At 41.5% G+C, this 27,162-nt stretch overlaps 1 protein-coding gene across 3 annotated transcripts in view; it reads left to right on the plus strand.

The window, feature by feature from the left end:
- Nucleotides 1-846: 846 nt before the first annotated feature.
- The window catches only part of LOC131949602 (multiple epidermal growth factor-like domains protein 6), a 61,173-nt gene continuing 34,857 nt past the window's right edge, over nt 847-27,162 (plus strand). For 2 of the 3 annotated variants that reach the window (XM_059311444.1, XM_059311446.1), the window contains exons 1-3: nt 847-1,256; nt 9,649-9,803; nt 24,691-26,547. In XM_059311444.1, the coding sequence (XP_059167427.1) occupies nt 9,728-9,803; nt 24,691-26,547 (1,933 nt within the window). In that variant the 5' untranslated portion in view covers nt 847-1,256; nt 9,649-9,727. The remainder of the gene's footprint in view (nt 1,257-9,648; nt 9,804-24,690; nt 26,548-27,162) is intronic. The other variant, XM_059311445.1, reaches the window with a different exon arrangement.

Below are 27,162 nucleotides of genomic sequence, written 5' to 3' on the forward strand. Positions count from 1 at the left end.
GGGGGGGGGGGGGGGGGCACTTGATATTTTCGGGGGGGGGGGGGTGCGGGGGCGTCAATATTTTCCGGGGGGGGCGGACACTGGTAAAAGTATATGTTTTCTATATAAATTCCATTTCGATCATTGGGGGTGGGGGGGGTGGGGCGGTAGACTTTCTTCGGGGGGGGGGGGGGGGGGTAGTATCCCCCCCCCCCCCCGAAGAAATGCCTGGAAGAAACTCTGGTTGTCCTAATGTTTTATATTTGTAGACCTATCTTGAACCCAGTGTTTCTTCCAGACTTTTTTCTCCGGGGGGGCACTTGAAATCTTCGGGGGGGGCGGTAAACTTTCTTCGGGGGGGCGGACACTGTTAAAAGTATATATTTTCTATATAAATTATATAAATTTCATTTCGTTCGGGGGGGGGCGGTAAAAATTTTTCGGGGGGGCAAAGCCCCCCCGAAGAGATGCCTGGAAGAAACTCTGCTTGAACCCCCCTCTCCCCCCCCCCCCCCAAATAAAAAACGAAATTACTGAACAGTTAGACACGCTTATGGTAAAGCTGAGCATATAAACGACGTCTATTGATTTAAATAATGTCAATTCAATATTTCTTTCCACATAAACGACCCTTTAAAACTAAAGCGGGCGGGGTCAGTAGAGCCATTATTCTTTAAAATTTACGTTTGTTATATTTTTTTTTCTAAATTCTTTAATTTGCATACGAACTTAAATTTCTAACGGGTTGTGTCATGCGCAGTTAATGCTTTATTTGTCTCGCGTTATCGCGCGATGACGCTTTATTTACACGACGTAAATTTTTCTCCAGCCAGCGTGGGATCACCACACCTTTTATTTTTGTTGCGGTCCTGCGTTCGCGAGGTACGGTATTAATGAGGGTAGATATCGCGACGGACTGAACTTACGGCGGGAAGGCTGGGGTGGCGTCTGCCAAGTTGTGAAGCAGACGTGAAAAGAAACCATTCAAGCCGTCTGCTCATAGCAGACTCTGCCAGGATGGATTTTTTTAAAGTATCTTTTTTAATGTGTGGAATTTTTTTCTACCTTTTCTGTTAGAAATCTTGAAGGAATTTTTCTTCGTGTGTATTTCAGGTGTGTAGTTAAGGTGTTGAGGTTGAGCTTTAGATTTTACTTTGAAATCGGAGTATTAGTATTCATATGTGTTTCACGATTATTTTTAAATTTGTTTACCGAAATTCTTCATAAAAACGTAAATTGGACAATTTTCCTATCAAAGGATTATACAACACGTAAAGGTAAGTGGCGGCCTATTAGAAAATAAGTTTTAGTTTTCCGACTTAAAGATATTTTAGGTTTATCAAATCCTCTTTTCGAGACTCAATTTACACTTCTAATTAATTAAAAATGTAAGTTAAAAAATAGACGCATTGAATTTGTGGCTTTTTTTCATATTCAACAAAATGCGTTTCGTTAATATGGAAATTTTCGCAAGTGATTTAATTAAATGAATATGTGTGAGTTATACATACCTGAATACGGACAAAGAGTTTGAGCAGATAAAGAATAGTAACGTCAGAAACATGTAGATCTAACTGCATCAGGGATGTTTTGTTCATGAATATCTTAACACCTCAAAAGGGATTGAAACTTTAATTATTTTTTTCTCATCATTCAAGGAGATTTAGCTCATTTTTAAAGAATTTCTATTTCGTATTAACGGTGTTGATTATTAAACATTGTTATTCAAATAATTCTTGTTAGAAAGGATAGTGATTTTATTTGCCTATGAAAGTCGTTGGTGTGGTTGATAATGATGATTTAGCTGTAGATTTTAGTTCAGAGTTAGAGTTAGTCATGGGTTAGTGTTTAGGTCTGGATGGCACTTACAAATTATTATTATTTTTAATTTAGAATCAGGATTTAAAAGAAACAACAACCCATAATCATGAGAGCAAAAATTCTTTTAAACACAAAGCAGCATTTTGACCATTGTTTCTCACAGCAGGAAGGAGATTCATACCAGATCTAGGTGTAAAGGAAAGGAGAAGGGTAAGGGGGGGGGGGGTGGTGGTCGTGTAATGCTGATTTTACTTTTCTTTTCTTATGGATTACATGCGATTATTTGAATTGGTGTCAGTAAAGTCATTTTATGGTGGGGAGTGTACTGATTTTGCAACGCTTGAAAATTGGGGGTAACTTCAAATAGGTAACTTTTTATGTGAACGCATTCTTCATTGGATAGTTAATTTATTTTAAAAAAACTGTAAATAATTATTTCATTATAAAGGGACTTCACACACTGAATACTGTATGTTTGTCTTTGTAGAAACAAGTGTTACATAAAGATTTGGTTGTTCCGTGAAAATCAACAAGGGAACTCAGTATCACATGGAGGTTTTACTTCTCTGATTCTGTTGGTGTATGATTAAGATTAGGATCAGTGATGCTCACAATGCTACCATCGTCTTTATGTGTTTCGGTTTTAATCGTGAAAACAGGGATATATATGATATCTAAAAGATATAAAGATAGATATTCAACTACTAAGCGGCTTTAGTAATTGTCCATGATCGAACCATTGTCAATGTGCGATCTCTACGATCGCCTTATACTACAGTGTTAGCTTTAGGCAAGGGTAATGGTCTAGTATTAGGATGTGATGTGAGTTAGGGTCAGCGTTATGTTAGGATTAAGTTTAAAATACTATCGATATATATCGACAATCGTAGCTGTTCCATATATTTCTCTAACCGTGTCTTTACCAACAACTGTGTAAGCTGCACCTAAAGGGCCTCGGGTCAACGAACTTTTGATAAATGAAAGATTGGAACAGCGCATATCTCCTTCAGTGCCACGTCAACCTGTAAGCAAACATTATCCCCCCCCCCCCCAGCCACAATCTCACTTTTGCTCATCTGGTAGTGCTAGCATGCCTGAAGGCGCGCGTCAAAGCTAATTTTCTTAAAGCACCGTTACTATAACCACAGCCTGTAGTCTTATACATATATATATATATATATATGTATATATATATATATATATATATATATATATATATATATATATATATATGCCTATATATATATATATATATATATATATATATATATATATATATATATATATATATATATATATATATATATTATAAGAGTAAATCTATTTTCACCCTAATTTAACTCGTTCTGACCATTTACCATAAGCCTAACAGTAAATTTAGTAACACCCCTAATTCTAATACTCCACTTAAATTTTGACCCTCTAACCTAAGTTCATCTATCCACAACACTAACCCCGATTCAACTCCAGTTTTGACTTGACCCTAAACCTAACAGTAATATCTAGAAGCACCCCTAATTCTAATTTTACCTAAGGTTTGACCCTCTACTCTGATCCTCACAGTAAATACATCAACACCCCTAATCCAAATTCAAGCCTTTACCATAAGCTTAAGAGTTAATCTATCTACAACCCTAATCCTAATTCAACTCAAGTTTCGACCCTCTACCCTAACCCTAACAATAAATCTAGTAAAACTCCTAATCCTAATTCAACCTTAATCTTGACCATTTACCTAAAACCTAACCGAAAAGTTAGTAAAACCTCCTATCCTAATTCCGTCTTATGTTTTACCCTTTTACCTAGATCTAACCCTAACAGCTAACCCTGATCCTAGATACGAATCAGCCATGCCATGCCGGTATGCCTAGTAGAGCTGACAAACTCGATGCACGTGAAACATCTGTCAGCGCCCCCCCCCCCCCACCCCTTTCCTCTCCCCGGGCATGTGTGTTTTGTAACCCCTGGTCCAGACTCCTTTAGCATTACCTCACCAAAGGTATCACATTACGTGGTTTACCTCAGCAGGGGTATCACATTGCCCGGGATGGTATTGTTGTTACCCCCAATTTGTAACAGGTAGAACTGTTGTATGATTGTTTTTACCTGCCTAGATTTGCTACAATCTCATGTATGATTGTTATAATTAAACAGCCGCAATATACTTCAATCCAATGTATGATTGTTATAATTATATTGCCGCAATAAGCTATAAATCTTTTGTATGATTGTTATAATTAAATTGCCGTAATATGCTGCAATCTAAGGTATGATTGTTATAATTATATAGCCGCAATATACTACAAGTCTTTTGTATAATTAAATAGCCATAATATACTCCAAGTCTTATCTTTGATTGTAATTCTTAAATTGCCGTAATATGCTACAATCCAGAGGCGTAGCGAGGGGGGGGGGGGGGCGGGGGGGGGGGCGGACCGCACCGGGTGTCACCATTTAGGGGGGTGACACCAAGGCAAAAATAGTAAAACATATAGAGAAAAACTTGAGGGAGTGGGGTGCACATCGAAAATTCGAAAGTTTGTCCCCGGGAAGGGTCGCTACGCCTCTGAGGGGGGGGGGGGGTGACACCATTAAGTGCCGCACCGGGTGACACCCGACCTCGCTACGCCACTGCTACAATCTAAGGTATGATTGTTACAATAACATTGCCACAGTATGCTACAAGTCTAAGGTAGGATTGTTACAATATAACTGCCACAATCTAAGGTATGATTGTTATAATATAACTGCCACAATCTAAGGTATGATTGTTATAATACAACTGCTACATTATGCTACATTGTGGCTGTATGACTGTTGTAACGTGCAACAATTTGCTACGAAGTCAGGGCTATGATTGTATTCACTTGCGTAATATAAAAAAAAACTAGAATACCTGATGTATGATTCTTATATTTGTCCACAGTATGTTGTTGTATATCTGCGTGCTTGTATCTCGATCTAGTTTCTCCAACAGCCCCCCCCCCCCACCCTCCCAAGGGAAGATCCATCATTCTTGTGTCCCCCCCCCCCCACCCTCCCAAGGGAAGATCCATCATTCTTGTGTCCCCCCCCCCCACCCTCCCAAGGGAAGATCCATCATTCTTGTGTCCCCCCCCCCCCACCCTCCCAAGGGAAGATCCATCATTCTTGTGTCCCCCCCCTGTCACGTCGTTTGGGGTTTTCAATGTCTCTGTTTTCTTCTTTTACCCTGTGGATTTAAGGCCTGTCTTATACCGCTGGTTGCTGGCACTTCCTGTGTGACCTCACAACCGCCATTTTCTTTTGAAGGAAATCATATTTAGCCAGTCGTTGTATTTCCCCCTCCATAGTTCAGTGTGGGTAATGGCGTTTAGTGATTCTTCTTAGGCACACGTTGACGATAGATGTTACTCTTCTTGAGGTTTGTGTGTGAGTTTGTGTGTGTGTGGGGGGGGGGGGGGTCGGAGTTGTGAAGAGGGCAACGGTGGTTGCAATTAAAAATTAAATTTTTAAACTTAATTTATTATTATTTAATTTATTATTATTTACGTCCGCCCCCCGTCCCCTCCCCCCTGCCCTCAAATTGTGATAAAATTGATCAATGTATGCCAATACAGCATTAGCTATTGTAGAATGGATATAAACAAAGAAGCCCTTTGCGAGTGGGTGGAGGGGGTCGGGTTGGTGTTGATGTTTGACGTTCGTTTGTTATGACGGCGGTTCGACTCAAGTTCTTCCTAAATATCAACAACGAAAAATGATTTTTTTTAATTGTAAAAAAAACAACATCATCTTGTTTTTCATTGTAAACATTAACAAATTCTGCTGAATAAATTTGAGATAGAGACATATGAACAATTTAATGAATTCTTTCGCTTTCTTTTCATTCAGTAGACAAAGCTTAAATCGAAACTCTGCATTCTTGTTGTGTTTTTTTTCTGCTGATGATCATTCCCAGCCAGCAAATAGCGAACTTACCTAATTACCTTCAGACTTTAGGCATTCCTCCGACCGTTAAAATTCTGTTTGAAAACTCACCACCTGCTTCACTAATGAGCTCTCACCTTCACAGAGAGTACGCGCCGTGCGTCGAGTGAGACTGACTCGAGACAAGTGCGGCCCTCGATTCGACTCAAGAAGCTTCTTGTCCAAACAAAATGAGAAGCTGTCATTCCGATTTTACAAGCGTTCTCTTAGTCTCACCTTTAGTTGCTGTTTTTGTTTTGTGGTTTTTTTTGGTGTGTTAATAATCGTAACGGGACGGGATGGTTTAGCGGTAGAGAGCTGGACTGCTAACCCGTAAGGCTCGAGATCGAATCCGGGTTAAGTCAGTAGACCGTCCCTGAGTCCACCCAACTCTGATGGGTACCTAACTTACGTTAGGGAAAGTAACAGCTGGGCATAGTGCTGACCACACTATCTCTTCATATGCCGAGGTCACAGAAACAAGTGAACTCTACTTCACTTCCCCTATAGACCGTCAGATTTGAAAGGGAACTTTTTAAAATTATCGTAAGTAAATTTTGATCCATTTCTACCAAAAATATTTCTTTTCAAACTTTTCATAGAATAATATACCCGATGACAATGCAATGATATCTACATTACGTTGAAATTTAAAAAAAAAAAAGTTAAAGATTACTAATTACTAAAATACAATAAGTAAATGGGAAATAACTATTTTATGTGATTTAACACTGCATTTACACTTGCGACATGTAGCCTATACTATACTATACTATACATGTCAAGAAAAAAAACAAAAAACAACTACGTCGTAATTTAATTTTATCTGAACATGTATGGTAAGGGCGAGAGGGGGGGGGGGGTATTCACTTATTTATTAGTGTTTACTTTCTAGACAAGTATAGTATACATGTTACAAGAATTAATTACAAGATACATTTTGGTGACTAACTGTTTGACTGTTATAGCTTAAAATATTTTAGACTATTTTCTTATTTTTACTGCTTATAATAGCACGTTATTACGGTTTTTTACAAGAGTTGTAAAAAACAAAAGGATAGACATATGACCACTGTTTTTTAATGTAATTAGTTATAATATTGATTGAATGCAGATCTATGTATTAATTATTTCTACTTGAAGACAACGATTTTTAAAAGCTGTACAAATAGACGTTACATTGTAAACTTGTTTAATTGTTCCTTGGCTTACATAGATATCTTAATGACAAAACTACCAGTTAAGTTTCTAGAAAAAAGCATTTAGAGGAATATTTTAAAACGAAAAAAAAATGCTACATGTGTTTCGTTTTATGTGTGCGTGTGTGTGTGCGTGTGTGTGTGTGTTTGTGTATGCGTGTGTGTGTGTGTGTGCTTGAATGTTTGAAAACGTCTGCTTGTAGCAAGCTCTTCAAAGAGAGTGTAGCGAGTTTATCTTGTTGTAGCATAAAAAACAGCAGTCAAAAAACTTTTTTGTGTGCTTGTAGCTGGCCTGGTGTGTCTGAAGTTTTGCCAAAATCCTCAAGATAGACAGCCCGCCTCTGGGGGTGGGGGGTGAGGGTGGGAGAGGGGTGGGGGTGAAAGTTATGGCGGGAGTCAAGATGTGTCTTGCAGCTAGAAAGCGGTAAAACAAGGTGTACATCTAAATATATAAACATAACATTGTGTATACACACATATACACACGTATATTTTTTGAAGTGTAATATCGAATTGAACGCGTTCCACTTCTTTCCAACTTCGTATATTCATGCACATAATTGAAATGGATGACTAGAGTCCCCCCCCCCCTTCCCCTCTCCATCGAAACCCACAGACACTCCTGATAAGTAATTTGACTAGACGCGTAAACAGAGCACTCACAAGGCAAACACCCACATGCTTGAGGTACTTGCAATAGTAACAACACCCCCTCCCCCACCCTCGCCTAAAATCATTAACCCTACCTACCTTACCTACCTGTATCTAAAAACTCGACTACTCACCCCCACCCCTCCCCGCGGGTGCACGTCTACTCACCCCTCCCCGCGGGTGCACGTGCCCCTGGGTTACCTGTGTTAACCGTGAGATAATTAAAGGTGTAATCTGGAGCCGATTCTGCCAGAGAAAACGTCTTCCATCAGAATTTTCTGGAACGATCCTAAGTAATTCGATGTTGGTTTCGACCCCCCACACTTACCACCCCACTCCCCAGAAAACTTCTTCCCTCAGAATTTTCTGGAACGATCCTAAGTAATTCGATGTTGCTTTCGACCCCCCCCCCCCTTAAAAAAATTCCACCTTTCGCATGTAAGAAGTCTTACAATGTATCTATTTGAATATTACATTTTATAGATATTTTTATCGTATTGAACAAGTAGCCTACTAGGTCTTAGATATTCTAGAAATGTTTTGAACTATTCATAAAAGTTTATTTTCAAAATGTTGCAGTTTTATAACAAAAAAACAAACAAACAAAAAACAACCCAAGTATTTTTGTTGAAAAATCACAAAAACGACAACGTATTTTATGTTCACAACTTTAGAAATCTTGATTAAGTTGAAAGCACATCTACTAATTTTCTTATACTTTATACCACATTGAAATTATTGAAATCTCATAGCTATTGATTTTACTCACCGATTACTTCTAAAAACTTATATAATTTTTATTTATTTACTCACATTTTATGGTTTGACTTCAAGTAAAAAATTGCTTCAAAGAAAATTAAAGCTAATAGATAGTTTTATCCCAAAGATTAGTGTTTTATAATTGTTGTACCGTTGGCGTCGGCTAGACAATAGAGTATAATTATTGTGTCCATTAATTTTCATGTGAGTATTGATGTTAGTGTTAGGATTGGTGGTAGGGTCTGGGCTATGGTCAGGGTTATATGTAAGGTTATTTTCATGGCTCGGGATAGAGGTAGTGTTTATAATTATGATCGGGTTAGGTTAGGCTAAGGTAGCGTCAATTATACGCACAAAACTACCTTAGAAATTTGTATTTTAACAAAAAAATTGAGTAAATCATTATTATTTTATGAGTTTGGAAAACTGTTTATTCTGTGCATTAGCCCAGCCTTTCTTTACACAACTGGTGCACAATCTATATTCCCTCTTAGCTGCGCGGTTGCGCGGCCGCGCAGTAGTTTTAAACCTGCCGCGCAGTCATTTTGTAAAATGCATCTGCCTATATCCTTGTATAAGACTTATAGAACACCGCGTACACAAAATGCACGTTGCGCACTAGATTTTTATCTTTAGAGGGAACGTTGTACAGAATACCTATTTGAGTAATTTGCTGTACTTGTTTTTACTACATACAATGTCACGAAAACCATTCAGGTCAAGGGTCAAATCAATCATGATCTAAAAAGCTGTTTGTTCATTTTCACAAATGGCTTAATGGCTTTGTTCTCGATTATGAATTTAAAGAGTTTCTTTCGAGCATTTCTTGAAAGAGTGGGGGTGGGGGAATTGGGGAGAGCGTTCCTCCCAAAAAGTTTCTAATTTCTCCCCCCCCCCCCCCCCCCCCACTCACACACCCTCTCCCAAAGAAACATGTCTAAAAAATAATTTTTGCGGTAGGTCTAATTAAGAGCACATGCTGTTACTGTTAACAGTTGCCTATGACATATATATATATATATATATATATATATATATATATATATATATATATATATATATTTATATATATATATATGTGTGTGTGTGTGTGTGTGTGTGTGTGTGTGTGTGTAGGATACATTTATTTGCTTGTGTGCAGGTCTTATTGTGTGTGCTTTTGTTAATCTGGCATTATAGATGAAAGGTACATTTGCTTAAAGACAGCTTCCACCTAACGAAATATAGGCCTACTAATACTTTATAAATTACTGCAGGCCAAATTTAATTATAGTGCTAAAATCTTCCTCAGGTTCGTTTACATGAGAATGGATTACTTCCCTTAACAGCTAAGTGTGGGACCACCGGAACAGGACTGATCCACAGATACAATGTCTTCACGTGTAATTGTATCATTATTGGCATTGCCGCTGATTTTGTTTTGGATATGTTCAACCACTGATGCAGGTACAGTCACTTTGTTTTTCTTTCTAAAAGTAAATTGTAATAGAATATATGTTTTAAAAGAAAATTGTTTTATTTGAGGCTTGTTTCCTTTTAAAATATAAAAAGTCGTAGTAAGAAAACAGAAACTAAGACAGGTACACATATTCTGGTTGAATGCCAAGTGGACAATGACAAAAATCGTCTAATGCAAACTGGATAATGACAAATTTGGTAAATGACAAATTTGGCTAATGTCAACTCGACAATGACAAATTGGGTAAATGACAAGTTTGGCTAATGCCATCTCGACAATGACACATTGGGTAAATGACAAGTTTGGCTAATCCCATCTCGACAATGACAAATTGGGTAAATGACAAGTCTGGCTAATGCCATCTCGAAAACGACAAATGGTATAATATCAACTTGACAATGACAAAGTGGGCAAATACCACTTAGGAGATTTCACATGTCAGCTGAAAAAAAAATGTTGTCTCTGGCATGTATAGGGCTGGTAAGTAGGTCAATAAACAGTTCAATGGCTTATACGGTTTTTTTGAGTTGTAGAACTGGTTGGTGACCTACTTACCAACCCTATAGAGTTGGAGCGTTGAATTCAAATCAAACCCACTGATTAAATTTATGATTTCAATCTAACTATAAAGAGTAAAATCTTTTAAATATCCATTGTTTATACTGTCATTACAAAGTAAATCACAGAGTTTGACAAGATCCCTCCGATCGATATTGTTGACATGGATAAGAACGTGTTTTTGTGTGTTTTACCCTCATAACAATGACATTATATAATGAAAAATAAGAACTAATTAACATACTTTGAATACGGTTCAAATTAAACAGAAAAACACCACTTCACCTGCGTCAAGGACCGTAAGGTTTAAAAGTATACTTTACTGGAGTTTTTTTTTTAAAAGATTCGGTTAAGCTAATTACCATGGGGGCATGGGTGGGTGATGAAAACCAAAATAACCAAAATGCCTTTTTCTAAACCTAATGCTATAATATTTAGCATATAGTTATGACTCAATGAGTTTAGTCTAAATTTTTTAAAAATTCGCCGAAAATTACCTACCGTTGCCATGACTTACGTCCCCCCATCCCCACCCCTCCAGAACGAAATATAATTTATTTAGAAACTATATCCTTTTACCAGTGTCCACCCCCCCCCCCTAACACACATACAGAGATAAAGGTCTGAAAGAAACACTTGCAGTTTTGACTCTGAAACATCAATTTTCAGACTTATGATCTCTTTTTTTTTCCCCCATCCACTTCAATCCCTCATATTTCCAAACTCGGGACAATTGTTTACCGTTGTTTAAAACCTGCCAGGAACCATTTGTTGCCCCCGGGGTCCGTCCGCCTGCGAGCAGGGGTCTGGCACGAGCGAGGCAGGGTTTACTTCCTGCCCTATCTGTGTCTCAACAAACAAATCAGACGCCACGCGCCGGACCACCTGCGTCAAATATATCATAGCTGCTACACAAACACAATGTGACTAGCGCATGCGTAAACAGGAGAGGTTAAAAATAACCCGGCGGAGTCGCGTAGTAGTAAACCAAAAACAATGCGGTATTCTTATTTCCGTTTGGCCCATCTGTTTAGTGAATTCATGACATCTTCGGTGGCGGTTCAAACAGTGTGTGTGAGGGGGAGGGGGGTGATCGGTTTGCAACCCCGTTGTTGAAAAACCCCTGAATTGTTTTTAGCTAATTGTACACAATTTCCGAAAGTTATGGCTTTAAATGTGCAACAGGTTCAGATGAAGTAGAGTTCATCTGTTTCTTTCTGCTCGAAATAAATGTTGTTACAGTGTGAACAACAATATTCCCAACAGGCTTTACCTTCAGGGACTCGAATCAGGTACCCATCAGGGTACTCTTGACCAATGGACGAATCAGGTACCCATCAGGGCAGGCTTGACCAATGGACGAATCAGGTACCCATCAGGGCAGGCTTGACCAATGGACGAATCAGGTACCCATCAGGTCAGTCTTGACCAATGGACGAATCAGGTACCCATCAGGGCAGGCTTGACCAATGGACGAATCAGGTACCCATCAGGGCAGGCTTGACCAATGGACGAATCAGGTACCCATCAGGGCAGTCTTGACCCAGACGAATCAGGTACCCATCAGGGCAGTCTTGACCAATGGACGAATCAGGTACCCATCAGGGTACTCTTGACCAATGGACGAATCAGGTACCCATCAGGGCAGTCTTGACCCAGACGAATCAGGTACCCATCAGGGCAGGCTTGACCAATGAACGAATCAGGTACCCATCAGGGCAGGCTTGACCCAGTCGAATCAGGTACCCTTCAGGGCAGGCTTGACCAATGAACGAATCAGGTACCCATCAGGGCAGGCTTGACTCAGGGACTTGAGCCTGCGAACTATATTCGAGACTCTCTATTTAGATTTTCTGCCCTTGCTTTGAATGTACGTCTACCGACAGCATTAGTTTATTGACTAGTCTGTATAGGCTGGGTTATTAAAGGGGTATCACAACTGCGAAGCCATATTGTCGGGTCTCTACTTGTCCATAAGGGTTCCCAGAAAGATGCGCAGCGGAAAAAAGCGCAACGGAAAAAAGCGCAACGAAAAAAGCGCACAAAAAATAATAATTGCGCAACGGAAAAAAACCGCAAAAAAAAGCGAAAACAGAAAAAAACGCAAACAGAAATTTGCGCACACAGAATGCCTGCTTGCATACTAACATGTATGTCTTGAGAATAACATTAGTATTAAATTAGATTATATGCTTGAAGTATAAAGCGAGAATTTCTACCTTTGTTAGGACACATTAACGGCTAGAATGCCTGTTTTAAGTATAATACTAGAATATCTGCCGTATTACATTCGAATGTCGGGCTTAAGTACAACATTAGAATATCTGCTTAAAGTATAAAACTAGACAGAGGTGTACGAGGGCGGGGCGGGGGTGCGGACCGCACCGGGTGACATCATTTATGTGGGGGGGGGGGGGTAACACCATGGCAAAAAATTGTATATTGTACAGAAGCAAAACGCCTTTTTGTCAGATCCATTAATGATTAGTTTAAGCTAAATAGTCTTTTAAGTAGAAATCGACAATTATTTCAAGAGGGTGAGGGTGACACCATGACGTAAATGTGCTAACTGTAAAGAAAACAATGCTACTTCCTTCTGTATTATTTACAGATTATAGATAAACATCGTTACCGTTAAGTATGCTGTGATTAAAGCTCATGTACCCGTACGTGGCATTCATTTAAATTAAAAGCCTAGGTAGGCCGACACACACACACACACACACACACATACACACTCACACACACACACACGCACACACACACACACACACACACACACATATATATATATATATATATATATATATATATATATATATATATATATATGTGACCTAGGCTAGTTGCATCTATCCTGTTCGCAACGCCCAATGTGACCTTTCCCGAGTCTATCCTGCCCGACAACGCCAATTGTAACGAGTTGAACCACTCATGCTACACAACATCGACTACAGTAGAAAGACTCGAAGATGCAGGTTCGCTATTGATCCTTTTATTACATGAATCAAGAAATGTTTCAATATAACACAATGAATCAACAGAGATGTTTCACAATAATAGTCTGAATCAACTGACCCCTAACAGTCCTCACTAGGCTTCATATAACTGAATCCACATGTCTATTGTCCTTCTTAACACAATATAACCAACTTGGGTATGTCACCCAGACTGACTGATCTAAAGCAAGCGACGACGACGGAAGAGAGAGAACGAGTCCTGCCGTGCCCTCCTATTTATCCCTTGTATCCGTACTCGTCTCCGTACTTGTATTCCTCCGTAATCGATACTTGTACTCGATCTCCGACCACCAGTTGCGTAGTTCAAACGTACAGACCGTAAAATAACATCTGCGTCCTATCCATCAAAGTTGACAGGCCGTCTGAATACCGTTTCCCAAAATAGCACGCCTTGGCTTTGAGGTTGTTATCAGCCCGACCCAATAAGCCACCTGTTATCGGTTGCATCAGACCAACACCGTGTCTCGGCTTCTCGTTCGTTATCATTTGTAACTGGTAGTTAGGCCTACCCCAGTTACATCCACCCCTGCTTTTTTTGTGTGTTTTCAACCACAAACAACGCCTGGCAGGTGCACTCCTCCAAAGTCAATCGCACAGTCGTAAAAAAATGTATTGTTCCACTCACTATCCACGACGTTCCATTCGTATACGATTGACAGTTCTACCTATTTCACATATCAACTGTGTCTACACCATCTTTCTGAGACACAAAACAGTTCTAGAATTCACATCCACCCTTGCTTTTTGAACAGTCTGTTTTCATACCAGCGCGACCATGAAAGAATTGATGGTTGCTGACAAAAAATTTCGTATTCCTTCTGTTCCTTAAACTTCTCCGCGGACCACTTATCTGATGGTCTACCGTCTCTCTGCTTCTGGAGGGACCGGGATCCTCATTGTTGCCGGTATCCTCCCCTTGCGTATCGCTGTTGTTCTGTTGATGGTGATATGGTTCCGGAATGGGTATGTGAATTTCCGTTATAGTTTCCGGTTCCCTAATTGTCTTGGATTTCCTTGTGTGTACTTGCTCTTCTTGCCTATTCCAATATTTCTTTAATTGAGCAATATTCGCCCACCGATCCGGTTTGGCGTGATCGATGGGTCTTATCTTAAAGGGGCCACCTGCTGCTTTAGGCATCTCCACGACTTGCCATATCTCCTGTCCCCAGAGATCGTGGATTTTGTTTCTGCCTAACGGGTGGCTACGCAGTAATACCCTGTCATTCAGTTTGAGTGGCGGGTCCTTCGTCTGTATCGGCGGTTCCCTTCGCCGAGATTCATGTTCTAGTCTTTCCTGTACTACCCTGTACATTTCTCTAATTCTTCTCATATGTTCATTCACATATTCCAGTGCGGTGTATGAGCCAGTCATACTCTCCCTTTTTCCTAGGAACAAATCAAGAGGGAGTCGAGCCTCTCGTCCGAACAGCAACATGTATGGCGTAAAGCCGGTTGTGGCATGGGGTGTGCAGTTGTATAGATATACCAACTCTGGGAGAAAATCAGGCCAACGTTTTTTCTGTTCAGGTTCTAGCGTACGCAGCAAATCATGCATGCTGCGGTTGAACCGTTCACACTGTCCGTTTCCTTTCGGATTAAATGTGGTTGTTCTAGATTTGTTGATCCCGTAGTGGCTGCACAGTTGGTTAATTACTTCTGACTCGAAAGCCCTTCCTTGGTCAGAATGTAATTGTCTTGGTATGCCATATTTGATGAACCAATGTTCTATTAAGACCTTTGCCACTGTTTTGGCAGTCTGATCTCGCGTGGGCACCGCCACCGTCCATTTGGTGAATACATCAGTCATTACCAACACATGTTCCGTCCCATCCGATGATTGCTCCAACGACGTAAAATCCATAGCCACAATCTCTAGTGGTTTTGTCGCTAGTAGGTGTCCTGATGGCTGTCTCATTTTGACAACTGGCATTTTCGCATGCTGACACCTTACACAAGCCTCACAATGGCGTTTGACCTCCATTTCCATATTGGGCCAGTAACACCTCCGTCGTAATATTTTGTGGGTTCTGTCCTGACCCTGGTGTCCTGCCCTGTCATGTGCCAACCTTAGCACTTCTTCTCGTAATTGTCCCGGCACCACCACCTGGTGTATTGTGCCATCAATTTGGTCATGAATTCTCCGCATGAGAACACCATCCTTTATACTGAGACGGTTCCACTGACTCAGTATTTTCTTTGTTTCTCGACCAAATTGTTCTCTTTCCCTTCTTCCTGGGAATTTTTGTTCCTGGACGTGTTTCAATAGCGGTTGTAAGCCACTATCCGTTCTCTGGGCATCTCTTATCTTTTGGTGATTAAGGCAATTAAAATCACTACTGTCCATATGTTCGGGTTCCGTGGATATGTGCTCCACCCCGGTCTGCCCGTTCTGCATCACTTGTACCCCATGAGGGATATCTGTTGACGCTCTGACCTCACATATTCCTGTCAGCGTTTCTTCCTCATCACCCGGTCTCTCGTAAGGATTCCTTGATAAGGCGTCCGCATTGACCTTGGACCGCCCCGGGCGATGTTTTCTCTCTAGGTCAACGAGTGCCAATTCTGCTGCCCATCGCTGTTCGATGGATCCCAGCCTTGCTGTACTTTGAAGTTCTTTTTCAATACCGGATAATTTCTCTTCAAGTCTTGTTTGAGACTCTTTCATTTCTTCTAGTTTGCCAACACTGTTCTGTTGTCTACTATTTTTATTTACTTCTTCCGATAACAGACACTTTAAAGATGAACATTTCTCCTGTGCTTTTAATTTGCATGAACTTTCCCTATCCAGTTTCCTGGTTAGACTTTGAATTCCTTTATTAAGTCTACCAATTTTCTTCTTATCATCATTTTTCTCTACCAACCAATTGTTCACTTGAAACTGTTCAACATTCAAGTTCATTTCACAGTTCATTTTTTCCATTAGTTGTGTTTTGCCTTTCTTTTTCTCCTTACTGTGTTTCTTTGTCATTTTGTTTACTAAGTCATTACCTCGCCGCTCTGTAGCCTTGACCTGCCGTACAGAGGGCGATCGTTTCACCGGACAGTACCGTGCCATATGTCCGGGTTGTGAACAAGACAAACAAATTGGTCGACCGTCGGCCGTCCATTGGAGTGATGGCTTGGCCGGACGCGGCCGTCCAACCCGTCCCTGTTTTGTCCCGTTCTTTTCCCGATTCTCAGCTGTTGACCTGCTTTCTAACCTCTCCAAACGTTGGTCAACCTTATCTAGGTGGGCCAACAGTTGAGCCATCATGGTCTCCATCGTGTCGGCCCCTGTGGGTGGGGATTGTCTCTGTTCAGGTACAGAAACTTTGTCCACCGAACAGTTCGATTGGTCCTCATCCTCGGACCTGCGGATCGCTGAGTTCCTGACCTGGAGGAAGGTCAACTGCGGTTCTTTGTGGACCTCCTCTTTCAACCCTCTTCTTAGGATCGGGGTTGCCAGCCCCTCAATGAAATGGTCCCTCAGTAGGCGTACATCAATGTCCGGTGTTTTGACCTTTACCGAATCAAAGGCACTGTTCATCCGGTGTGAGTACTCCATCACACTCTCCGCCAATCTCTGCCTCAAGCCTACGAACCCTGCCAGCAGTTGCGATCCCGACCGTCTCTCCCCAAAGGTCTCCATAATCAGATCCAGCACCTTATCCGGATCTGATTGGATGGTTTTATCGTGGCATTTGACCTCTGCCCTAACCGTCTCTCCTATGCTGCCCATCAGCAGTCTTAATCTTTCCTCTGGTGACATGCCTCTTGAGGCCCAGGCCGCTTTGACCTCTTCACTGAACCTGTTGGTTAAAGTGGGATCCCCGTCCCCGTAAAATTTGTTAATGTGGGACTCTCTGGGTAGGACCACTATATGGGTCTGCTTCTCGTCCAGAGTAGACATTTTATTCCGTAAGTAAAACAAAAGAGTTCTTTCTTACCGTGTGTATATGAAAAAATTTTCCTCGATTTTCACAGTTCCTGAATGTCCGAATTCACATACACACAAAACACAGTTATGCACAAGGTTGACTATGGGTGCCTAAATCGGCAAGTCTAGTTTAATTCATCCTGCTCGCAGCGCCAAATGTGACCTAGGCTAGTTGCATCTATCCTGTTCGCAACGCCCAATGTGACCTTTCCCGAGTCTATCCTGCCCGACAACGCCAATTGTAACGAGTTGAACCACTCATGCTACACAACATCGACTACAGTAGAAAGACTCGAAGATGCAGGTTCGCTATTGATCCTTTTATTACATGAATCAAGAAATGTTTCAATATAACACAATGAATCAACAGAGATGTTTCACAATAATAGTCTGAATCAACTGACCCCTAACAGTCCTCACTAGGCTTCATATAACTGAATCCACATGTCTATTGTCCTTCTTAACACAATATAACCAACTTGGGTATGTCACCCAGACTGACTGATCTAAAGCAAGCGACGACGACGGAAGAGAGAGAACGAGTCCTGCCGTGCCCTCCTATTTATCCCTTGTATCCGTACTCGTCTCCGTACTTGTATTCCTCCGTAATCGATACTTGTACTCGATCTCCGACCACCAGTTGCGTAGTTCAAACGTACAGACCGTAAAATAACATCTGCGTCCTATCCATCAAAGTTGACAGGCCGTCTGAATACCGTTTCCCAAAATAGCACGCCTTGGCTTTGAGGTTGTTATCAGCCCGACCCAATAAGCCACCTGTTATCGGTTGCATCAGACCAACACCGTGTCTCGGCTTCTCGTTCGTTATCATTTGTAACTGGTAGTTAGGCCTACCCCAGTTACATATATATATATATATATATATATATATATATATATATATATATATATATATATATATAGTTTCTAGGGGGGTCGTCTCCACGAAGTGCCGCACAGGGTGACACCCGACCTAGCAACCCCACTGCACTAGAATGTCCGCTTGAAGTATAGTACTAAAATATCTGCTATAAGTATAGCACAAGAATGTCTGCTTTAAGTATAACTCTAGAATGTCTACCTTGAGCCTTAAAATGACACGTAAATGTTTTCCTTGAGTATGACATCAGAATGTCTACCTGCAATACGTCATTTAAAAAATCGCTTGCATAGCCTGTTTTTTTATACAATACAGCTAATATTTACCAATAACATCTGAAGTGATTGCAAATAGACAAAACAGACACCTATATTTTGTTTATCATCAACGACAGGGCATATTTTTTTCTTCTCGGAATGACGTTATAAAGAAAAGAAAAAATGTAAATAGCGAAAATTCTATTTGAGATTTACCTGGTGTTACCTCCCTTGTACTGACATACACCATTTATTCCCCCTTCCACTTTAGATCTAAAGTTATCTCACAGGGGGCTTTTAAATAATTTTAAACATAAAAATTTTTAAAAGTGAGAAGGGCAATTAAACTTCTTTTAAAGTCGAAACATTTTTTTTGCTTAATAAATAGTATTTTTTTCACAAAATATTTAATAGTACTCTCATGATAATTGTAATCAGAAGCTGTTTTTTAATAAAAGCTAATGCGTAGAGTTTTGATTTGAATAAAGTGCATTGTAAGCAGTTTACATAGAAGTACAGATATTACTTGGAAGCTTGATACATATTAGTGCGTTATATAAAAGTATGTTAGGTGGGGTATCTTCAGACTTGCTTTCAAGTCTTTGAATATGTTTTCAAAAGCTCGCTTAAGTCAACACGCCCTGGGACACTAGAAGCAGAACCAGCAATGTCTGTAAATTAAAAACAGCTGGGCCCGGAAAATACGGAACAAATCTTACACCTGCCTCCTACCCATTACTCGGGTCTTTGTCTCGACTTCCGTTAATTAAGAAAACAAAAAAGCGCAAAAAGCGCAGCCTGAAAGGTAAAAAAGCGGCGAGTCGAGTGCGGCAGTAATAATATCACCGGCACACTACGCAGGCGCGTAATTTAACGGCTCTGTCTTACGTCACGATCTAAGCTCCTGCACTTGGAGCCGTCTGCTTCAATGGACATGCGACGAGTGACTTAACTCTAGGAGCCGTCTGATGTCATCCCAATCGTCTGCTACATGTTAAAGCCAATAACTGGTCGACCCAATAACTGAAATATGGGGAGGGGGGGGGGGGGGGTAAATGTAGTGTATTACTTTAAGGTCGTTGAACAAGAATTGTTCTGTTGAACACATATTATATGCCGAAATCATAGGAACAAGTGAACTCTACTTCACCTGCCGTATTGACCGACAGGTTCGAAAGGGTAACTTTGAAAAACATATATTTTAATATAGATAAAGGCTATTTATATAGCCTTTAACTTTGAAAACGCATTGTAAGTAATTAGTAAGTAATTAAGTTAAGTACCTTTATCGAACCCGACGGTCCATGGGGAAGGTGAAGTAGAGTTCACCTGTTTTATTGACCTAGCATATGAAGAGCTAGTGTTGTAAACACTATGCCCAGCCGCCTTTACTTTCCCTAACGTGAGTTAGGTACCCATTACAACTAGGTGGACTCGTGGAAGTTTTCCTGAAACGAACCCGGGATTTCGAATTAGAGACTTTCAGGGATAGCAGCCGTATGTTCTACCCCCCGAAAACGCCATCTCCCATGAGAAAGCGCACTATAATAAGCGCTTTATATAACCGAAAAATCGGAAATTCCCATTCCTGAACGGATCAAGAACAGCTGCACCTCCATTGGCACTTCAAGACAGCCCGGCCTTATATCCAGGTATGCCGAAATGCGGCGCTCTTCTGTGTGTTTAAAAAACAAAGGGAAGTTATCACAAGTCAGGGAACATAAATCTTGCCAGGGGAGGCGACTTTCGTTGTTCTATCTCTTGTAGGAGATAAAGAGAATGAATCTTTACGGGTCTAGGCATTTCCATAAATAACGACACGCAACTTTGTTTAGTACACCTGGGTAAAACCTGCCTTTATGTATAAAAAAAGACACAGGTTTACATAAGCTAGCGCATATGTGGACTAAGACAATGGACACCTGTCTTGTATGGTTTGTGTCGACCATATGTCAGGTAAACATGTCACACAGGTGAACTGTCTTGTATTTTTAGCTGTCCTGTCTCAGCAAATTATTTGGGTTAAGTCATTAAAGTGTCAAGTGTCATTGCAGTCTAATCAAGTTTAATTAGCCCTGCGTAATTAAAAAAAAACTAATTATAAATTGACACCCTAGGTACCTAGTGTCAGTTCACCAGGCTATGACGAAATTCTTAGATCTGATTTTGTAAGCCAAACGCACATAATGTAAAGAAACCTCTTTAGGCATAAAGATTTATAAGGCAGATGAAGTAGAGTTCAGAATTTTGTCTCTTTACCTCGGCATATGAAGGAAGATGTAGTCAGCACTTTGCCTAGCCGACTTTACTTTCGAGTTTGGTACCCATCAGAGCTGGGTGGACTCAGGGTACTGACTTGGACCCGGATTCGAACTCGAGACTTTCGGGTTATCAGCTCTACCGCTAGGCCACACCGTTCCATAAACAAACATCCTTTCCCCTAAGATTTTGATTAACAAGTCTGAACAAGGCTAGATCAACACTCTTTTGATACCCTGAATATTAGGCCCCTACATTATTACAGCATTTAGCTTTTGATCCAAGTACTGCCCTGATCTATAAACTCATGACGCATCTATTGTTAAGACCCCAATCACCAAGATTAAAACACCAAGACTACCGTGACTAAAGCTACATACAGCACGCATGAATTGCTGTCGGCATATACACAATGTCTTTTCAGTCATTACTACGGATAAGTAGGGTGGTGGGGGGAGGGGGGGGGCACATCGCAGATATAATGGAAAAAAATTTATAAAGATATACTTAACCAGTGTCGTTTCCACAAAGTGTTCCCCCCCCCCCTTTCACCCCCCCCCTTGGAGAGAATACTATCTGATAGAAACCTTAGCTAATGTCCCCGACACACATACCCGTGGTACCCACACCTCTTTAATAACCACACTCATAAACCACACAGTAACACACCCCATACAAATCATGGAGAATCGTAAGTATCGGTAAAAACAATCCCACACAGACCCCACAAACTTATAAAACTACTATCAATACACCCCCAAAAGCACACACGAACTTATCCAAACAACTTTTATCAAACTCGAAAAGATCATCCGAACATACACCCCTCACGGAGAATACACCTCCCATAGATCAGGGGAGTATCTCAAATCTCCCTTGTGATGGCACCGCCAGTCCCAGAGCTCGATAACTCACCTGGTCATAGAGTAGAGACATCCATCTCACAGTAACTTCTTCAGCACTGGCGTCTTAACAACGGTTCTCAAGCTCTATACAGCAGTATCGCTATACAGATACATTTAACCTCCGCCTAGTAATATTGGCTAAACAGACACATTCAACCTCTGCCTAGTAATATTGGCTACACAGACACATTCAACCTCCGCCTAGTAATATTAGCTACACAGACACATTCAACATCCGCCTAGTAATATTAGCTACACAGACAACTCCGCGGAGTAATTTTAGCTATACATTAAACCTCCGCCCTGTAATATTGGCTACAATGACACATTGAACCGCTACTTAGCAGTATTTGCTACACCGACACATTCTATCTCCGCCCAGTTATATTGGTTACACAGACACATTTAACCGCTGCTTAGAAATATTGGCTACACGACACTTTTAGCCTATACCCAATAATATTAACTACAGAAACTCAACCTCCGCCTAGTAATATTGCCTACACAGACACGTTGAACCTCTGCCAAGTAATATTGGTATCATGGTATCTTCTTCAGCACTCGCGGTTATCGAACTCTGCATAGCAGTACTGGTTACACAGACATATTAAACCTCCGCCTTGTAATACTCAGAAACACTCATCCAGTGACCAGTAGTATTGGCTACCCAGAAATAGTGAGCCTCTGCCCAGAAATATTGGCTACGCAGACACAATAAATATCTGCCAAGTAATTTGGTTAAAGAAAACTTACCTTGATGTCAAGTAATACTGGCTTTCATGGCGGAAGCAGGCATTCAAAATTAGCACACAGACAATATACACACGCAAACTAACGCTCTAAAGTGTATCATTAGATTTAGCTTAAATAACCTTGTATAGATGTCTGTGCGGAATATATTTGTTCTATCAAATGACGGAAAACCAACACAGTATTTTAATATAACACACAGTTTGTTGGTCACTGTTATGCTCAAGGTTCTACTTAGTTAAAGCGAGGGCTTCTATCAGGATTTTCTGGTTATAGTGCTAGGTTAAGCGTAGTAACCCTCGCTATAACATATTGAAAACATCAAGCCGACCCATTTGAAGTACCGACATTCCTGTTTGATTATGCACAGGGTATAAAATAAATGTAACAAATTATATTCTCCGGGGTTCGATTGTTCATTGACATAATCTATCATTGTTGTCTTGAAGCAGCGACCATCAAACGCAGCACTCAATACACATACGGCTTCATGGATGAGTAGTATTTCTTTCAGGCATCTCTCCTGGAAGAGGTTGGGGGGGGGGGGGGAAGGAGGCAAGCACATACCCTCCCCCCTCCAACCATCTCTCTTGTCGAAATAGAACATTAAATTTAATTTTTTAAATTGTCCGCTCCACCCCCACCCTCGTCCAGGAAATTCCCACCCCCTCCGGAAGTTTTACTCCTTTCCCACCCCCTCCAACCCTCTGGAGCACATAGGCTGTAAAGATGACGCGTTGTTCAATCGGTTAGATAAAACACGACCGTAGATAGAAGTAAGAAAGTAGGAAAGGCCATGATAACTCTATTCAGAATGACACTGATGCAGCCACCACCCCACCCCACCCCGCACTGCACTCAACTCTCCCCCATCCCAAAGGGCACGCGAACCCACACTTTGAGAACCTTGAACCAGAGGTGAGTGCCTGTTGACCTTCCACCCCACCCCCACCCCCATCCACCCAGCCTTGCTTAGGTAAAAGGGTCACGGGTACCAGAACGTACCTGAGATATTTCTCTACAACTACCACGTGGTACGGCCGTGACATGCGCAGTCCGCAACAAAATCCGGTGCTACCAGAGGAAAAACGACCGAAAAAAATGTGTTTCTTTGAAGCCTTTCTTTAGATTCCATTTTTATAGGATACCTCAGCCCATATGGGTTTCGTTGTTTCACAGACAAAGAAATGTGCTAGATAGTTTGACCGCTATAGTTTGTCTGAGAAGGGGCTGGGTGGACCACATGCGTAGCGAGGGGGGGGGGGGGCGGGGGGTGCGGACCGCACCGGGTGACACCATTTAGGGGGGGGGGGCTGAAGCCAAGGCAAAAAATAGTAAAATATATAGAGAACAATTTGAGGGGGGGGGGGTGGAAATCGAAAGTTTGAGGGGGGGGGGGGTGTGCAAATCGAAAGTTCGAGGGGGGGGGGGGGTGCAAATCGAAAATTTGTCCCCGGGAGGAGTTGCTAAGCCTCGCGGGGGGGGGGGGGGGTGACACCATTAAGTGCCACACCGGGGGGTGACACCCGACCTCGCTACGCCACTGGGGTGGACCCCTCCATGAGATGGGGCGGGGTTGACATCTCCTGATTTTTATATTATCTGAGGCTGTCTGATTTCCATAGACCCCTGTAGATTTCAATACGTTCAGATAGTTTTACCCCAGTAGATTTCAATAGGCTCCATCCATCTAGTGCAGTGGTTCCAAAACTTTTTCAAGTGGCGACCCCCTTTTATAAAAAGTAAGTGACCTGCGACCCACATAGAATTAAAAGTCGAAATTAGTAAGAAGTTAATAAGCTTAAAATTCAAATTTTATATAAATCATATTTCGTTCGGAGGAGGAGGGGGGGGGGCAGTAGAATTTTTCGAGGGGCTGCCCCCCCCCCCCTTAAAGAGATGCCTAAAAGAAACTCTGGCTCCAGCTAACGTCTGTTGGCTCCAGCTAAAACCTTCCAGTGGCTCCCTCTCACGACTAGGCACCAACTAGCGTTTGTTATTGGTCATTGGTGGCTGCAGCTAAATTTATACGGCATGGCGTCCTCAACTCACTTTATATACGAGAGCTCACACAAGAAGATTTAAAGAACAAAATTTAATCAAAGGGAAGCAATACAATATTTTATATTTTTGAAAAAGAAATAACGAGTTACTGTTCTTGTTTATGGTTTATTATGTTCAAGTAATTCTTAAAGCAGAAATGTTCGTTAACAAATGTTCTATTTTTGTAGTACAGAATTTAAATATGGTTGTATGCTCTATCATTCGCCCACTCCGTCCCATATAACATGTCTATGTAATTAAATTCATTATTTTTTTTGTGTGACAGGTCACGGTGACCTTTGTGTGACGGACAGCAACTGCACGGAGCTGGACGACAACAGCACGTGCAGATTCAGCCAATCCTGCGACAGCACCGCGTCATGCACCGGCGTCTGCGCATGCGTGGAGGGGTTCACCCACGTCAACGGCTCCTGTGTGAAGATCCGGTTAGGAGACCCGTGCACCTCAAACACTTCCTGCAACTCATCCGTCGAGAACAGCGCATGCGTGAACGGCACGTGCGAGTGTGGTGGTGAGTACGTAATGAAACACGAGAACGTGTGCTCGGTGCGACTTCTTGGAGACAAATGCTTGAAGACTGCCGACTGTAATGCCACAGTCATGTACAGCCAGTGTCATAAGCAAACTAAAATTTGCAGGTGCCCCCGCTTTTTCGTTCAGGTAAACAACAACACATGCAAGCCGGTGGTCGACGCACCGTGTTCTTCTGACGAAATGTGTATGTCCATACCGAACGCGACGTGTTCTAAATGTCCGACAAGTCAGCCATGCGTTAGGAGGTGTCAGTGTTTTGATGGGTTCACAAAGGTCAACGGTTCGTGCGTGAAGCTCAAGATAGGAGACGGGTGTGAGTTGTTCCCCGGGAAGAATTGCAGTCAGACCATCTCTAACAGCGAGTGTAAAAACGAAACGTGCCAATGTTCGGGAGGGTATAAACATAGACAAGACGTGTGTTTGTTACGTGTCGTCGGTGACAACTGCTCACACAATGAAGATTGCGAGGCGGCCGTCGATAGAAGTTTCTGTAACAGTTCTAGTTCTACATGCCAATGCCTTCAGGGTTACATAAGTAGAGGTTCTGGAGTTGCGTGTGATAGGGTTAAGATAGGTGATCAATGCAAGTCTCATGAAGACTGCAACAAATCCGTAAGAAACAGCCGATGCACAGACAACTTCTGCATCTGTCTCAAGGACTACTCCAGTAATAGAAACAAGACACACTGTCTTGAGAGGTTACTTGGCGACCCCTGCGAAGACGAAACCAGCTGCGCGAACGTCAAAGAAAGCACATGCAACCAAACATGTGTGTGCCGGCCTGGTTTTAAACCAAACAGCAGAAGACGCTGTGAAAAAAGGCAGCTTGGAGACCTTTGTACCTCTCATCTAGACTGCGCCAATGCTTGTGGCGGAAACGCCTGCGCCTGTACCTCTGGTAAATGCTCAAAAGCTGCCCTGGAAGAAACGAACTGCTCCACGAATTATGACTGCATGGAGCTCTTTAACAACAGTTTCTGCGACAACAGTACCTGCCATTGTAACGTAAATTTAGCGCCCGACCCTGCATTTCAAAAATGTGTTTTTTATAATCTCGGACACGTTTGCTCAGAAACTAAAAACCGTTGCGAATACTCCGTAAACAATAGTGTTTGTTTTAACAAGACATGTCAATGTAAAGACACACATTATCCGATGAACAATTCCATCTGCAGCATCAAGCAAATCGGAGGGTTAAAATGTGAATCCAACACCCAGTGCAAGGTTAATAATAGCTTCTGTGAGATGAACAACACATGCAAGTGTAAGGTAGGGTACCGCCAGGAAGGATTCGACGCATGCGTGTTGGCGAGTCTGTACGATGAGTGTACGAAACCTGAAGACTGCAACACCACCATTTTACACTCCGACTGTGACCACGGCAGGTGTCGCTGTTTACCTGGGTACACGCCAAACATCACCACCACCACATCATCGTGTGAGATGAGGACGCTAGGAAGCGGATGTAAACACTCGTTTGACTGTAGCTCGGTTATAGAGAACAGTGTGTGCGTTCAGTGTGGCCCGAATACGTCAGACCCGCAGACTTGCCTGACATGTCAGTGTAAAGCAGGTTATATCGCTAAAGGTGAGTATACACGTGCGTCAGAGTATGGATGTAGACAGGTAGTCAAAATAGCATAACATTAAAAGTGGTAATATGTCCGTGCCACGCAACTTACTTTATTACATAACTGTACGAATCACATGAAAAACTTTCTTACATAAATGTTCCACTCACTTTGGCAAACTTTATTTATAATCTCAACACAACTACATGTACCTTAAGTTGACCTCTAGTAAACATACAGTACTCTAATATCTTGACCACTAGTAAACATACAATACTCTAATAATTTGACAACTATTTGTAGTGAATGAGTGAAGGGGAATGAATGGGGGTGAATGTTGTTTATTTATACTTTGTACCCTGTTCAATCCTAGTGTTGTGAATTGTGACAGTCCGGTTTGTACCTGTTTTCTGTATGAGCATATAAGGTGTGTGAGAATGTGTGTGAACACCAACTACTACACTTTTACAGTACTAGATAGTACAGAACCAAACACCATCATCATCTACTACACTAGTACCGTGCCAATAAAAACTGCAGTAAGAAAAACAAATCTGTTGAGATTCAGAGGTGAAGTAGAGTCCATCTGTTCCTTTATTTAAAAAAAAACAACTATAATCGACTGGCTAGTA

This window comes from Physella acuta, unplaced genomic scaffold, assembly GCF_028476545.2.
Source record: "Physella acuta isolate Inbredline_101_S28 unplaced genomic scaffold, ASM2847654v3 ptg000704l, whole genome shotgun sequence".
Classification (NCBI taxonomy): domain Eukaryota; kingdom Metazoa; phylum Mollusca; class Gastropoda; family Physidae; genus Physella; species Physella acuta.